At 39.8% G+C, this 15,641-nt stretch overlaps 1 protein-coding gene across 1 annotated transcript; it reads right to left on the reverse strand.

Moving 5' to 3' along the window:
- Nucleotides 1–4,027: 4,027 nt before the first annotated feature.
- On the reverse strand, nucleotides 4,028–4,739 carry LOC116678745 (UNC119-binding protein C5orf30 homolog). The gene has a single exon (XM_032508490.1). The coding sequence runs from the start codon at nucleotides 4,695–4,697 to the stop codon at nucleotides 4,044–4,046; it is 654 nt and encodes a 217-aa protein (XP_032364381.1). The 5' UTR covers nucleotides 4,698–4,739; the 3' UTR covers nucleotides 4,028–4,043.
- Nucleotides 4,740–15,641: the final 10,902 nt, after the last annotated feature.

A 15,641-nucleotide genomic window follows, 5' to 3' on the forward strand; every position in this document is an offset into this window, starting at 1 on the left:
CAGTACGCCCATAACCAATGTACAAAACTAAAGATGCAACAATATTGTATTCTAAAGGCAACATATTAACAACCATATTTTCCATCAATAACCAATAAACATGCAAAAAAATACTGAAATTATACTCTTCTGGGTTGTGCATAGGAACTCTTTCACTCTCCTTTTGTAGTGGATGATACTGCAAGAGTAGTTTTAGAAATTTCTACAGATGTGTTTTTAACTCCCATCATGTGAACTGGTTTCTTGTTACCAATTACTAAATTTGCTGTTTTCTATGAAGAATCCGGCTAAAAAGCCACCTTTCAAATTTGTTGGATTGACTGTTTGATAGTGACGATGTTTTCTTAATACAATACACATATGGTATCATATGTACTCAGAGATGCAGTCCTGTCCATACTGGCTGCGTAGGGATCCCCATTGTGTGAATGACTAAGAGAGTGTAAAACCAACAGTCCCAAAGCTAAAATGAAAAACTGGGAAATGGATTCTCTTCCTCAGCTTTTACAGTGTATTCACATTAGGAAAGGATTATTTTGGGGCGTGCTGGTGAGTTGTGGTCTCAAGGAGCTGATAATGTAATTGAAAAGTCCTTGCTGTAATGTTTGTTGCATGTCACGACTGTAAAAATTACTTATACATTTTTTTTTTAAAGGAAGGCATTACTGTATGGATAGAGGGAATGATTACAATGATCAATAACTCTTGAAATGTACATTTGGCATGGTAAGATGGACTTAAATAAACAGATCTGTAGCTATCCTTACACAGTTAAGTGAGTATCATTAAGTAAATAAAAGGTTTAAAAACACTGATATTGACTGACAGCAATCATTTGATAAATTAGCATTGTTAGGTCTTTGAGAGGATGCACCTTCCCAGTATTTGTTTGTGGTGTTGGACCAAAGTTCATAAGGTTTCTTATCCAAGGTGAATACCCAAAGGTAAAAAGGTAGCACATACACAGATCTTTAGGACAAAGTTGACTAATGTCAATTTCACAAATTTGTTCTTGCCACGTCAAACAAACATGCTAATGTTGGCATACAGAGCATGAATAAAAATGGAAACCATGTCTTTTGAATACAGGTGTTGGCAGGTGATTGGCTCAAGACTAACCCTTTTTTACAGTGGTGTAACATCTAAACAAAAAATGTAGAGACACAGGCTGAAAATGCAGGGGTGCACACCTTAAATTGACCTACAACGCAATTTTTTCACATTTCCCCAATTTTAATATTACTAATAAATGCTTTAGTAATTGATTGAGAAACTACAATCGGCTGTATTGTAGTTCAGTCACATTTTAATTAAATGGTCCTAATAAATGCACATTCAGAATATAAACATTGTATTATTAATGTCATTTGTACTGTATTATTGCCTCAGCCTCATACAGGCTCCTCACTACTCCTTTGACTTTTTTTTTTAAACACTGAAATACAAATTATATCTAAGGTGATTAAACTTCCAAGGAAAGGGGAGTATCTAACTATCTAACACCCACTGTAGGAAATATTGAGTGATGAGGGAGCCAGAGATGAGCTAAAAACACTATTTGTTTTTACGAGGTAAATAGTTATAGATTTAGCAGTCTATAAACATTTATTTTCCTGTCACATTTCTACCATTCTTGCCCAAGTAAGGGAGCAGTACCGCAGCGTGTAGAAAATGTCAGCGCTAACATTAGCATCAATGTAAAAATGCAAATAAATCAGTTATTAAGTGATATCCCGCAGTTGTTGTGTTGAAATAAAATCCTGTCCTCTTTGTCTGAGACCGAGACAACGTTGTGCAGGACATTGAGATGCAACGAAAGCGAGAATCACATGTCACAGTGTTATGCAGTTGACTAATCACTCACAGACCCTCACCTTCTCAAACACACATTGGCCAACTCCAGCAGACTTGCGCCCTCCTCCTTTTTTGACATTAAATAAAAATAAGTCATCATGCAGGTCGCACTTTCTCAACAAATGGTCATTTAGTTGCAGCCTTGGAACTGTGAGTTAACTCCCCATATAGCCTACATATTTTTAATATATCATTTGACAATTACTAAAAGCAGATGAAAAAGAAAATATCAATTAATTGAACAGTTTTTACTTAGGTTACAGTTTCTGTGATATACATTCTATATTTTTAAACTTGTTCAGCTGAATGAATTTGAAGCTAAAATCTTTTAGTCCTGCAGGGTACCCTCTATTCGATTTGACTTGTTGAATCGGCCAGTGGGCAGTCAGACTCAGTGACCAATCTGATTGGTGGAGTGCTAGTCCTTGACTAGCAAATCAGTGTTTCTTCCACAAGAAGAAGTCCGAGAGCTGACAATGGCAGTATCTTCTTTTTACTAGCCATTGTATTTTCTTTCATTCAGAGAGTAATGACAACGATCCTTCTTGACTATCAGCAGCGATGTGTACTTTTGTTGATTTTAGACCCTGCCTGTGGTTAATCTATAGATTGGGCCATTTAGATCATCCAAATTAACATTTTGATTATTAGTGGGTGGGTGATATAATCAATAACAGAGAAAATATTTTCAACGTTGATCTAAAATGTGAACAGAGCTGCTGTTGGACAACTCAAAAAACAGCAGCTTATAACTTCATTGTAACTAATTTAGAAGCCTAAGGTTTAGTTCTGTTTCCTCTGTCAAGTTTATAACTACAGTTAGTTTGCTGCTAAAATGTCAGACGTAGTCAGCTGCAGTGACATTACTGCGCGCATGGAAATTTTTACAAGCAGCCTCTCTAATCTTTAAAGAAAACACTTGCACAGTGTTACAATACACCATTTAAAATGCAACGCAGAATAAAGGAACTGTCGTGAACTGCAGTCAAATGTCCATCTGGGTCTCTAAATCGGAGAAAATAATTTGTGGGTAAATGGTGTATTATTTCAAGCCTACACGCAGATTTGAATTAAAGAGCCAATTCATGCATCAATAATGGAGTGCGTTTGTATAGGCTATATAATATTGCATATATTTGTATAGTTCTTTTCATACAGACATCATATATTTATATATATGTTTGTGTATGTTAAATACAACAAATAAAAAGGTGCGACATCTTGACATTCTTATTCCTATATCTACAGTATTTACTCTCTCTTTCTCTTGCGCCTCTTGATTTACATACCAAAAGTGAAAAGACATTTAAATGATACATCGGTGTATCCTCAATTATAGTTCCTCCAGGGAGCCTCCTCACTCATTATTTGCATTTTGGGAATTGGGATATCCTTCAAAAAGGCACGCTGAGAATAATTTCCATCACAAGCTGGAGAATTGGGAAGCAGGGGGGTCAAGGAGTTACAATTTCAGGGAACTGCCATTTCCTCTGTTATTGGTCATTGTCATGTTGTCAATAAAGATGTATATAGGACCTCAGGAAATTAATTACTACGTGACCCTTTAAGCCAATCACCTGCCAACTCCTATATAAAAAAAAATAATACTTCCATTTCCCTTCATGCTCTGATGGCCATTAAGCTGAAATTTTAGCATGTATTTATGACACTGCAATAATAAAAATATTTTTAAGTACTATTATTAAGTATATCAAACGCTAATTTGACAGTTATATGCAGCGCCATAATCTGAAGAAGAAAAAAAAGAAAATCACACAACTTTCACTAACACAACTCCTCAAAGATCAACTATTATTGGACATATAGCAATGGTGCATTTTAAAGCTGATACAGTAAGGGATATGTGCTTTCATCAGCTGTAAACTGATAATATTAGTGTGTTGTTGAACAGTAAAAACACACAACACAGTCAATAAATAGGTTTACCAGTTATTGCTAAGTTTATATTATTCACATTATTTAACCTCAACAACCTCATTACAATGTGAGGAGTGATTTAAAGATTTTCTTCATGTTATGTGTACAGTACAAGGTAAAACCCCCAGTTAATAGAATTACAAGATAATCAGACTGCCTTCTTAAAGAACAATAAAAAGAAACCAAGCTGGAAATAGCACCTAAATCCCCAAACAGGTGAAAGATGCCTAAAAGGGCCTCCCACTGTGCTTTTATGTCTTGTTTCTGGAAAACATGCGCTCCCCTCGCAGGGTAAGGTGCTGCAGTTGGTACTGTAACACCTCAGTGTCTGATGACTCTTTGATGCTTATTTTGTCCAAATTAAGGTAGTCCAGAGACTTGGACTGGGCCCTCTTCCCTTTAAGCAGACATAGGGGTAGTGTTGCATGATGACCCTTCCCTGGCTCCCCGTGGGCCAGGGACCTGAGAAAGGTGTCGCTCGAGCTGGGCATACGCCTCCGTCTCCGCCCACTGGCAGTAGGAATGTCGTAGGGTTGGTAGTAGCGACTTTTGCTTTTGCAGATTCTTGAAGAACGGTGGATGTCCAAGTCTACAGACTTTGGGACAGTGCTCTGGATGGAGCTTGACACAGCTTCTGATACAGAACCCTTCTCCGGAGTGCCTTCTGACCACTGATGGGCCAGTTTGAGAAGCTCCTCCCCAGTGGTGAAGCCCACCAGATAGTTTGAGTCCATGTGCAGGATCTGGTATCCTGCAACAGTACCTCTAATAGGTGAACATGGAGTGCTGGCACAGCGAGGTCTTTCTGCTTCTGGTTTTAATGCAGCTTTGATCTCAGTTGCAGGAAGAATAGAGACGTGTGCCCTTGACACTCCATTGATATCCATTTCCATCCTTACAGACATATCCTGACTGATGAAAGTTAGAGAAAAAAAACAAATTGAGTCACTCTTTTGTCTGGGAGCAATACAGCAGATACACAAAACACAAACATCAGAGGCCATATTCACTTAACATCTTAAAGCATGGGATCCGGTCGCTCCTAAATGAACCGGTCAGTCCTAAGTAGGGCTGGGTATCGTTAAAAAAAAATTAGATACCGGTACGGATACCGATACCTTGACTTTGATAAGGTTGTCTAAACTTGAAATTACAAAATAACACATTTTGAAGCTCCTACTACGTGAGCCTGTCTCTGCATGCATATTGGCTCACTGATGCTGATGAAATTTACTCCTTTTGTATTGAAATCGGGTATTGAATGACAAGGCATTTTTCAATACTTAGAGGACTTTAGAGGAAAACCGGTCGGTACCTAAGAGTATTGAATTCGGTAACCAGCCCTAGTCCTAACTAAAAGATCCAGTCCAGCCCAGATCCAAAAAATGTGGAGAATGAAAAGCGCTGCTTTAACTAGAGAATGTCCGATACCATTTTTTGCTTTCCGATACTGATAACTGCCCTTGCATATCGGCTGATACCGAGTACTCATTTTCTTTTTTTCCCCCAGTCCGATGCCCCTGTTCACAAGGGTTGAAAATAGAGTTAATCACTTTAAAAAGAACCTGAGGCTTCTGGGTGTTACTAGCAACCAGGTGAGATAAAAAAAATAGTTTTTAGCTTAGATTTAAGGGCTTCCTGGTATTTATGTAATGTGTAAACGTGCCAGCTTTTCTGCAGACACGTTTGAGAGCAGAGGTAGTTTCATTTAGCCACGGTTCTGAAAGTACTTTAGTGCGTTTCTTCCTCAGTGGAGCAACAGAGTCCAATATCTCAGGACAAGTAAAGGCAATGAGGTTGGTGAGTTCCTCAACATTAAGATTACAATCCTTAAGATTGAACTGACTGAGTCTGAGTCTTTAAAAGCAGCTGTGAGGTTAATTGCACGCCCACAACATTCGGGAGCAACAGTGGAAACGTCCAAACAGGACACAACCACAGTAAATAAGACGGGCAGATGATCTGAAATACGCATATGTGTCGCATATTTCTTTAATGGCAACACCTAAACCATATGACAGCATGAGGTCCAAAGTATGTCCTTTTTCGTGTGTCAAGCCAGTGACAGACTGTGTGAGATTAAAAATCAATAGGATTAAAAAAATTCCTTAGCTGTAGGTCTGGATTTGCAGCACACATGTATATTAAAATCCCCAACAATTAAAAAGCAATCATATTTAAACGCAATCCCAGCCACAAAGTCAGTCCACTCCAGTCAAAATTGTTATTAAATTTTGAAGGTCATTACACCACCTTGGACACATTGGAAAAGCGGTCTTAAACAGCTGCCGCTCAAAGGTGGAGCAGCTGTCAAAAGGAATCTTCCAAAAACCATACTTAAACATAGCAGCTAGCCCTCCACCTTTACCGGTGGTCCAAGGGAAGCTGAGGAAGCCACATCGGGGGGTGGGGAGAAGTTCAGAGAAAGACGGTGAACTTGCCATAAGCCAGGTTTCTGTCAATAACATACTGTATAATCCAACTCACGTGAAGTGAAGAAGTCATTTAGGAGAAAAGTATTGTTGGCTAGCAATCTAGCATTGCTAACTAAAATGCTAGTTAACATTAGTAATTAAACCTACACTGTCCAAACTGTCTGCAAGCTTCCTCATGACAATATGGTGATTTGTCGACTATGCGTCAGCAAGTTGCGTGGTTATGTCACAATTGTTAGCCTATTTTTACAAAAACCTCTGCTACGGAGCCATAACGTGACATACAAGTTAACAGAGCTTGTTACATTGTTGTGTTTCTTTAGAAATAAACAATTGATAAATTGAGTCTTTAAACGCTTCAGGTGCAAAGTTATTCACTGTCAAAGTGACATGAAAAATGAATGGCAGTCAATGGGATGCTAACGGCGGGTGATGGCTTTGTAGCATTTTTACCTTAACCAACCTTGCCTTTAATACTTTAAAAAAAATGGTATCAACTAAGAAAAACATTTTAAATTTGTAACAGCATCCTTATTTGGTCTACTATGTAAGAATATTTTTTTTCGTCCCTCATCTCTTGATTCAATCTTTTCTAAGTTGCAAAACAAAAGGTATATTTTATGTGGGGGAAATTAGAAAAAAGTATTGAAATTTTAACATTTTATGTTCACAGGGATGTGATCCGTTGTATCAACCCCAAGTACACCCGCCCTTACCAGAGACTATTTGGCAAACCAGTTAAGCCCAACTTGGTACAAGATAGAAATATATTGCTCAAGAGCCCTACCTAGCTGTCACAGCAAAATGAAGCTTAAAGCGCTGCAAACTAGAGACAAGCCGGATACTCGGCTAAAACGAGTATCCGGTACAAATAATGCACTTTTGCCGAATACAAGTATTATACAAGTAATACGAGTCAATATCTGTGCTCGGATTGAAAACTCCTCATTGGGTAGCGGAGACTGGGTTGTTCTGTGATAGTCACAGCGCCCCTCCCCTATACACACACTGTGCTCACTCACACACCGAACACTGAGAAGTGAACAGCGCTCTCTCTCTCTCTCCCTCTCTCTCCATCTCCCTCAGTCACTCAGGTCTGCAGGTCTTTTCCGTTAACGTTTAGGGTTTCTTGAGCTTCAGGTTTGTTTTTTACCTCGGTTTGTAGTACTTACTTAGTAACCAGTAGGTTTCTGGTAAACGTGGGGTTTCAGACATGCTACCTGGTAGAATGTGACTCGCGTTGCGTCTCTGCCGTTGGAGATTTTTTTTTTAACCTCTGCTGGCTCTAACTTATTAGATCCGTAGAACACGGTCCCCCCCGCCCCCTCTCTCTCTTTCTCTCTGTCTTAAAAGTTAAAAAAGAAAGTTATATTGAGTATGAAAACTCTGGTTCATTACATTTTACTTCATAATTGCAACCGCATGTGTTGTATTTGTTGTTGCAAAACTTGTTCTGTATATAGTTTGTTTGTTACCATGACAACACCATTGATCTGAAGCTCAAAGCTGATGCTGTCATGTAAATAGTTTTCTAATCAGCAATAAATATAACAATTTCTGATCAACCCATTTCAACTTTATAACAACATACTGGTTAAAGCCCCGCCCATTTCAAGACAACCCGACCCCCTTCCGGGTTAAATCCCGTCCACTTACGGGTTAGGCCCCACCCAGTCCGAGTGCCGATACAGATAATTCATGTGGTAAACAGATACAGATAATGCTGTACTCGCTCATCCCTACTGCAAACCAAAGCTGTCTACACAGCCCAGACCAGACACGCCGTGGCAAAGGAGAACGTCGACATCCTGAAAGAATATGGCATTTTTGACAAAGTAGTGGCTGCTGCTGTGGATAATGCAGCAAATATGAACACGGCCATAAAAGACTAGAGTTTGTGAAACTGGGCTGCTTTGCTCAGACACACACTCAATCTTGCAGGAGAGTCTCTACTCCCTGACTGCAGTGGACTGCAAAGATATGTGCCATCATCGGATGGATGAAGAGGTCCTCGATGGCAAAGGTTGTTCTGCAAGAGATGCAAGATCTCCTCAGTAAGAATCACTGAATTTGTTTCATTTGACCACTGTGAATGCTTTATAATTAAAATGCCTTTTTAGTGATGTAAATTTTGCATTCATTCAATTTTTTCAAATAGCTAATGTCTAAATCATATAACTAAAATCTCATAAATGTTGTATGATGATATATATATATGTATATGTTATGTCATTTGTTTCTCTGTATTTGTGATTTTAATGTTTGTGTCAGAACTGCCACAGCACTCACTCACACTTAATGTGAGTATTCGATGGAACTCTTTCTGCCTTATGATGGAGAGATTCTTAGAGCAATACCCTGCAATTCAAGCAGGCAGCTTGGATCAACGGCTGAGAAAGAATATGGAGAGGGACAGGTAGAGCTAGATAGGAGAGAGGAAAATCTGGGTGTCCTACTCAACGTATTTATACAGCACAGACCAATACACAAGATTAATAAAACACTAAGCAAGTTTTAAGTTTCAGTCAACTTCAAGTGAGAGTTTGATATTAGATAATTAAAAACAAAAAAGTGTAAGCGAGAATAACTATGCATTTCATATTCTAAAATGTATCCTAATTGTCACACACAGACTTGCCCGGCTGAGTGATAAAGAGTTCAGGAAGGCAGAGGTACACTTCCACGCTTTGCGTTTCAACTGAAAAGAAGCCCACATGTGGTCAGATCCTGCCAATTCGCAAAAAAGCTTGAAATGCACTTTACTGTTACACACTGAGACACAGTATTTGTATAAAATCTCAAGAGGCAAGTTTGGGCAAACTTGTCCAAGCGATATCAGGTACAAATTAGGTGAACTTTCATTAAAGAACAATACATTAAATCATTCTATCCCGTTGACTTGATTTTTATTTTACAGAGCGAGAACTTAAGGAACTTTCTTGAAGTGTTAACAGCATTAGACCCACGCTTCAAACAAAATATCGGTGTCTGGTACCAAATCAAGAGAGACATGATGACAGACTCTGAGCAAGTTCAGGTTATATAATGTCATTGAAGTTGAAACATTTAATGTCTCCAATTCAGTCATTAAAATGTTTGGTCTATAAATGCCAATTATGTTATTTGCAGTCAACAGATGATGACTGTGGAGAAGATAGTGATGACAGAACAATGTATTTAGAGAAAAATGATAATAATATTAATAATAACTTTGACTTATATAGCGCCTTTCACAAACCCAAGGACGCTTAACAAACGGGGGGGGGGGATGTAAAAAGATGAGAACGTAAGCACAGAAATGCTGAAATTATATTTAGGATTTTAGTCTTTGCCTTTAGTAGATGTTTTTCATTTAACAAATCTATTCTGTTTTTCCTACAACCTCCAAGCAAACATCCAAGAAAGGCTCCATTTGAGGAGCTTTTTGCCAATAAGGATGCAGAAAGGATGTCATCACAGAGGAGGACCATGTCCATCCAGGACCATGCAGAGAAGGAAATGCAGATGTACAAGGAGACACCACCAACCTTTACGTCTGATAACCGTGCTGCCTGGTGGTGGAACCAGCGCATGACTTATCCTTTAATGTTAAACATGGCATTTTCGTGTTTGTGTGTTCAGGCCTCCTCTACACGTGTTATACTGTATGGGCTGAATGTTCACGTATATTGCATGAGAAGGCAGACATGCTCATATTTCTGAACAAGAACTGTTTTTAATGCATTAAGTTAGTAGTGTCCAGAGAGTCCAGACCAGGGTGCAACTTCTGCATATATAAATCTGCATTTTGGTCTGGTGCAGAGGAATTCCTAATTTTCTCCTACATGGACTGCAGCTCCCAAAACTAAAACTCCTAATTGACTCAAAATACAATTTTGCTCTGTGAAATAAACCTGTGACATGTTTAGACTCCCCCCCTCAAGAATCGGAATAGAGAAAAGAACCAAAAATTGAAAGGAAGAATCGGAAAATACTCATTCAAATCAAAACGATGCCCAACCCTTTTTGTTGAGTGAATAGTTGTCCCTCGCTGTGACGGGGCAGCAAGCGGGTTGGCTGATCCAGAGCAGAGTGGGCGGGTTGGGGTATAAGGTTTGACCACGTCCTGGATGTAAACTGGGGCTTATCCGTAGCCCTGTATGCAAATGCTAGTGTCTTGGAGCGGATGCAGGTAGCAATTGGTAACCAGTGAAAAGAGCGGAGGAGCGGTGTGAGTTGTAGTAGTCTAGATGTGAGCTGACTAGAGCCTAAACCAGAACCAGGGCCGCCTTCTGCGTTAGAAGGGGACATATCCTTCTGATGTTATGCAGCATGTATCTACACAATCGGGTAGTTACAGCAATGTTGGCAGTGGAGGAGAGTTGGTTGTCAAGTGTCACACCCAGGTTTCTAGCAGTCTGGGCGGGGACTACCACAGAGTTGTCAATTGTTATAGTTAGGTCCTGGGTGGGAGAGGCCTTCCATGGAAGGTAAAGGACCTAAGTCTTGTCAAGGTTGAGTATCAGATGGTGTGTGGACATCCAAGAAGAAATGTCAGGCCGAGATACAGTACGTGCTGTTACTTGCGTTTCAAAGTCCGAAAAGAAGAGAATTAGTTGGGTGTCATCTGCGTAGCTGTGATTATAAAAAGCTGTGCGATTGAATGATAGACCCTAGAGAGTTGGTGTACAGAGAAAAGAGGAAAGGACCCAGGGCTGATCACTGAGGACCCCAGTTTTAAGTGGGCAAGGTTCTGAGATAGATCCTCTCCAAGTTACCTGGTAGGTTCGTCCGCCAGGTAAGATATGAGCAAAGAGAGCGCAGAGCCTGAGACATCCAGATTGTTGATTGTCAAAATGTCACTGTGTCAAAGGCAGCAGAAATGTCCAGAAGGATGATAACGGAAGAGAGAGAGGTTGTTGAATAGCCTATAGGCCTACATAACTGTAACGGACTTCCCCTCCAGTTTGGCATGCATGTGAACAGCTGATTAATTGCAAATCTAACCATCATAGTGTGAAATACAGTTTAAATGCTGCTGTTACATGAGCAAGGCTTAGCGGGGCAAGACAACGTCTCTGCAGCTTGTTCAAGCAGTCAAAAAAGGCAAAGAGAGGTTGCTCTAGCTATAAATAAATAAAAAATGCAGTACCTTTGACTGTATTCGAGTTACAACGCTGCAATACCTCCACCAGAGGTATACATGGTGAGCGCACCACTACTTCGTAGTAGCAAGCATGTACGACTCCCAACAAAGATGGAACAGAAGTGAGATATCTCACTCTGTTGCCAAAACAGAGAGCTTAACACACATGGTGAAAAGAGTAGCTGCAGCAATGTGCAGGCAAAACTACAACAAAACTAATATGGTGTTTTGATATACCTTCTGAATACAACTATGAACCTGAAAATGACCATATTATGAGCACTAAATCAAAACTGTTATTTTCTCAGAAGTATAGGATAAAGTCTGAACCCACAATGCCACTCTATCCACTAACACAACTTCTGGTTTGTTTATTTTAATAAAATTTCAATTATAACAGGAATACATCTTCAACCATGCCCCCTAATCGCTATTTTCTCAGTTTCACTTCTTCTGTCTAGCCAGACATTGAATTCTTTTACAGTGGAAGTCTCTAAACACTCCTTCAGTTTTACAATGGTACAGAGATGTAGCCTAATTAGCTACAGAGGCTAAAGCTGCTCATTTTACTGTACAGTTTTATAAGGGGAACTGTCCACAACATTATAAACTAATAAACTTTACTAAACTAAGTTTTTCTTGAAACTTAAAAAATTCAGTACACAATGACAACAAACAGACACATTTTTTCCAAGGGGGTAAGCCTCTCTTCTCTAAGCGTAGCTCGCATGGCGCCATTTTAATGCTACAAAGCCATCACCTGCAGTTAGCATCCCAGTGACTGCAATTCATTTTGACGCCACTTTGATAGTGAATAACTTTACATCTGTTTCAAGACTCTATTTGTCCATTGTTTATTTCTAAAGTAACACAACAACAATGTATAAAAGGCTCTATTTGTAAATGTCTCTGATATTGTCTTACACATTGTATTTTTTAATGTTAAGACATTGTGGTTTTATTGTCATTTTGTGGGTTGGTCCGCTTTTATTTTGAAAGCGCTGTTTTCTTCTTCTTGTATTCTGTTTGACGCTACACTTCCTGTTAGGGGTGATCCGAGTATCAGGCTGAAACGAGTATGCGGTACGGATGAAGCACTTTTGCCGAGTACAAGTATTATCCAAGTAATATGAGTCATATCCGTGCTCGGATTGAATACAACTCCTCAACTGGCCGCGCAGCGTTCTGTGATAATCACAGCGCCCCCCCCCCCCCCCCCCCCCCCCGCCTACAAACCGCTTGGATCAATCACACACACACAGAACAAGGAGAAATGTGCTCCCTCGGCCGCTCGACCCACTTCCGGTTAAATATGACCACTTCCGGTTTAGGCCCCGCCAGTCCGAGTACGGATCCGGATCCGGATAATTCATGTGGTAACAGATACAGATACAGATACAGATAATGCTGTACTCGCTCATCCCTACTTCCTGTTACACACTCTTTTCCATGTGGTGCTCACGCATCGTCGGAGCGAAGGTAAAACCTGTTAACATGTTTGTAGTTTACATATTTGTCAATTTGAGTCTTTTAAGAGAAGGTTTACCTTGCGATTTACCTTATTAATCTTTTAATGTCTGTACATGGTATTTCTAAGAGCTCCAACTGTGAGGATGTCAGGCTAGAAAGCATGCTAGCTAATGGACAGACACTTGATTAGCGCCCTTGGAGAGCGGAATAAGGTACGATTAATATGTGAAGATGATTTAATATATGTATTGTTTGTGAATCTACATTGAAACTTTTGTACTTCTGTTTTCCGTAGTTTTCACGGTGTTCATATGGTGCCTGGTGCTCCTTAAGAGGAAGAATAAATTGACACCCGTTTGAAACTCTCTGCGTCCGAGTCCATAAATCCGAGGGGCCGCTACACTATTACCTTGTAGTTCATGTTATGGCGCCATAGCAGACGTTTTTGTAAAATTAGGCAAACGATTGCGTCATAACCACGCAACTTGCTGTTGCACAGTCGACAAATCACCGTATTGCCAGGAGAAGCTCGCAGAGAGTTTCGACGTACATCAGCTGTTTAGGTTTAATTACTAACAAGCATGTTAATTAGCAGTAATTAGCCTGTGTCTATGTTATCTCCTAACATATACCTACGCTCTCCGTCTCTGCTGATTGGGAATGATTCAGATTTCTCTTTGCACAGCTAACTGAAGACTTACAACTTTCAGACACGTTGCTCAAGCCACATCTACGTTGTCAAGCTCAGTTGGAAAAGTGCTCATATTTTCCTTCACTGGTCTCCATCCAGAGCAACGGGATCTGTTGGTCCATTTATTTAACTGTCTGTTTTTTTTCATCCATTTGCAAACTTGCAGATCTTACCAGACTTAGTTACGTTACATTTTATATGTATGCATATGATTCCAACTGGGGTGGGCGGGTTGAGTGCCTTTTAATTTTACATTTTTTCTTTGCCTTTTGTGTATAATTTGTTGTGCTCTGTGTCCTTTGTTTTAGTTTAAAATCCAAACTGTACAAAATCTTCATTCCATATAACTTGATTCAGTTTTCAATAAAATATGTTGCAAAAAAAAGTCAGTGCCCATAACACTATTTTTCAAGCTACCAGCATAGCTGCCATATTTAACAAGACCAGAATGAGTGCGGTTTACATAGTACAGTAGGCAATGAGGCTTTCGCCGCTGTATGTGGTTGCCATGACTTTGTAGTAGTAGATCCTGACCAGACAAGGTTTGTGAAACAGATTATCTTCAGATAATATCAGACATCCTCTTTCCAAACATTTTGTTGGGTCATGTCAGTGGATTCTGAAAAGAGATTTCACAGGCCAGGGGTCTCATTTATAAACGTAGCATACGCCCAAAAACAGGCCTGAAATTGTGCAAACGTCACTTCCCACGCAAAGGTTGTGATTTATAAAAAACAAACTTGATGGGAGAATGTGCGGTCCTCCACACAAACCCTTGATCCATGCGTATGCACATTTTGGAGCGAATGGGAATTGGCAACGCAGATGGTGAGGTGGTGAACTGATGTCAGACTGCAGAAAGTAAATATTGGGAATGGGAATAATAATGGGAATAATGATAACTCTTAATATTTTTATTGTAAGTATTGATGCCTCACACATGTTTTTTTCTCTCCATATTATCTACGTTATCATGAACAATGACTGACTAAGATGACATTTTAAATTCCCTAAAGTTGCTCTCCTGGATCTATGTACTGAATTGGGTCCAGTAGAGTGGGTAACATGCCTGAACTATGCCATCCTGGTCCAATACAGGTCCCCCACACTCTGGGGATAACTGGCTGTTTACAGCTAAGATTTAATATAAATATTTTAATCTTCAACTTCATCACTAAGACATGCTTGGATATAATATAGTTCAGGTTAAATCTTATTCCAATTCCTTATTATCAATTACCAAGCATCTGAGAGGTTTTATGCTTTTTCTCCGCCAGTTGGCATGATCCGGCATGATTCAGCGTCACGAAAGAACAACTGCCAGGGTCATTAACCTACTTAGCAGCTTTCACGAGGTGCTTTGCATTGACTTTTATGGTTGAAAAATGGGTGTGTACAGGGCAGGATAAAAGGCTGATTCATGTACACACACTTGTAGGTAATCTGTGATTTATAAAAGGCACGTTTTATAAATCTGAATTTTTTTTTTCGTATACCATTTTGGGCTTTTGGGCGTACATACACTTTTAGTAAGGATTCTCCCTATGAGACCCAGAGCTTCATTTCCTGTCAATACTGTTGCAGGCCACAACGCTAACAAGAAAACCCTGCTTGTGAATCAGAATTGAATCGATTTGGGAAATAACTGTTGATACCAGCCCTACTACTTAGTTTCAATTGGTGCTCTGGCCCTAATAATAACAGTAAATATAAATAGATCAATTTCAACAGGCCTGCACCGACCATTAGTCAATTCGGGCCCTAACTACTTTGCTTCTGTTGTTCCGTGTAAGCAGTGGTTTGGAGTATACCAAGGATATTGGGCCCCCAAAAGTCTAGGGCCGGCCCCTGCATAGACGGATATACACAGACAGATAGAGCGACTGGAAGCCGCAGTAGAAGGTTTATAACGCCATGGCGCGGCGTACAAAGCAACAGAACCCCCACCCCCAGTGCAATACCGCTGCAATAACTGGCTCCACACACCACATCACAAAAGATCCATGATAGGCGTGGTGCAACTGCTAATATTTCTGTAGCGTTTTTTTTAAAGCTGTGTGTGAATGATAACATTTCCTAAAAGATGGCTGTTGCAACAAACGACAGGCCGGTTCATCCTGTCCGCTGC

This window comes from Etheostoma spectabile, unplaced genomic scaffold (genome assembly GCF_008692095.1).
Source record: "Etheostoma spectabile isolate EspeVRDwgs_2016 unplaced genomic scaffold, UIUC_Espe_1.0 scaffold00008011, whole genome shotgun sequence".
Lineage (NCBI taxonomy): Eukaryota > Metazoa > Chordata > Actinopteri > Perciformes > Percidae > Etheostoma > Etheostoma spectabile.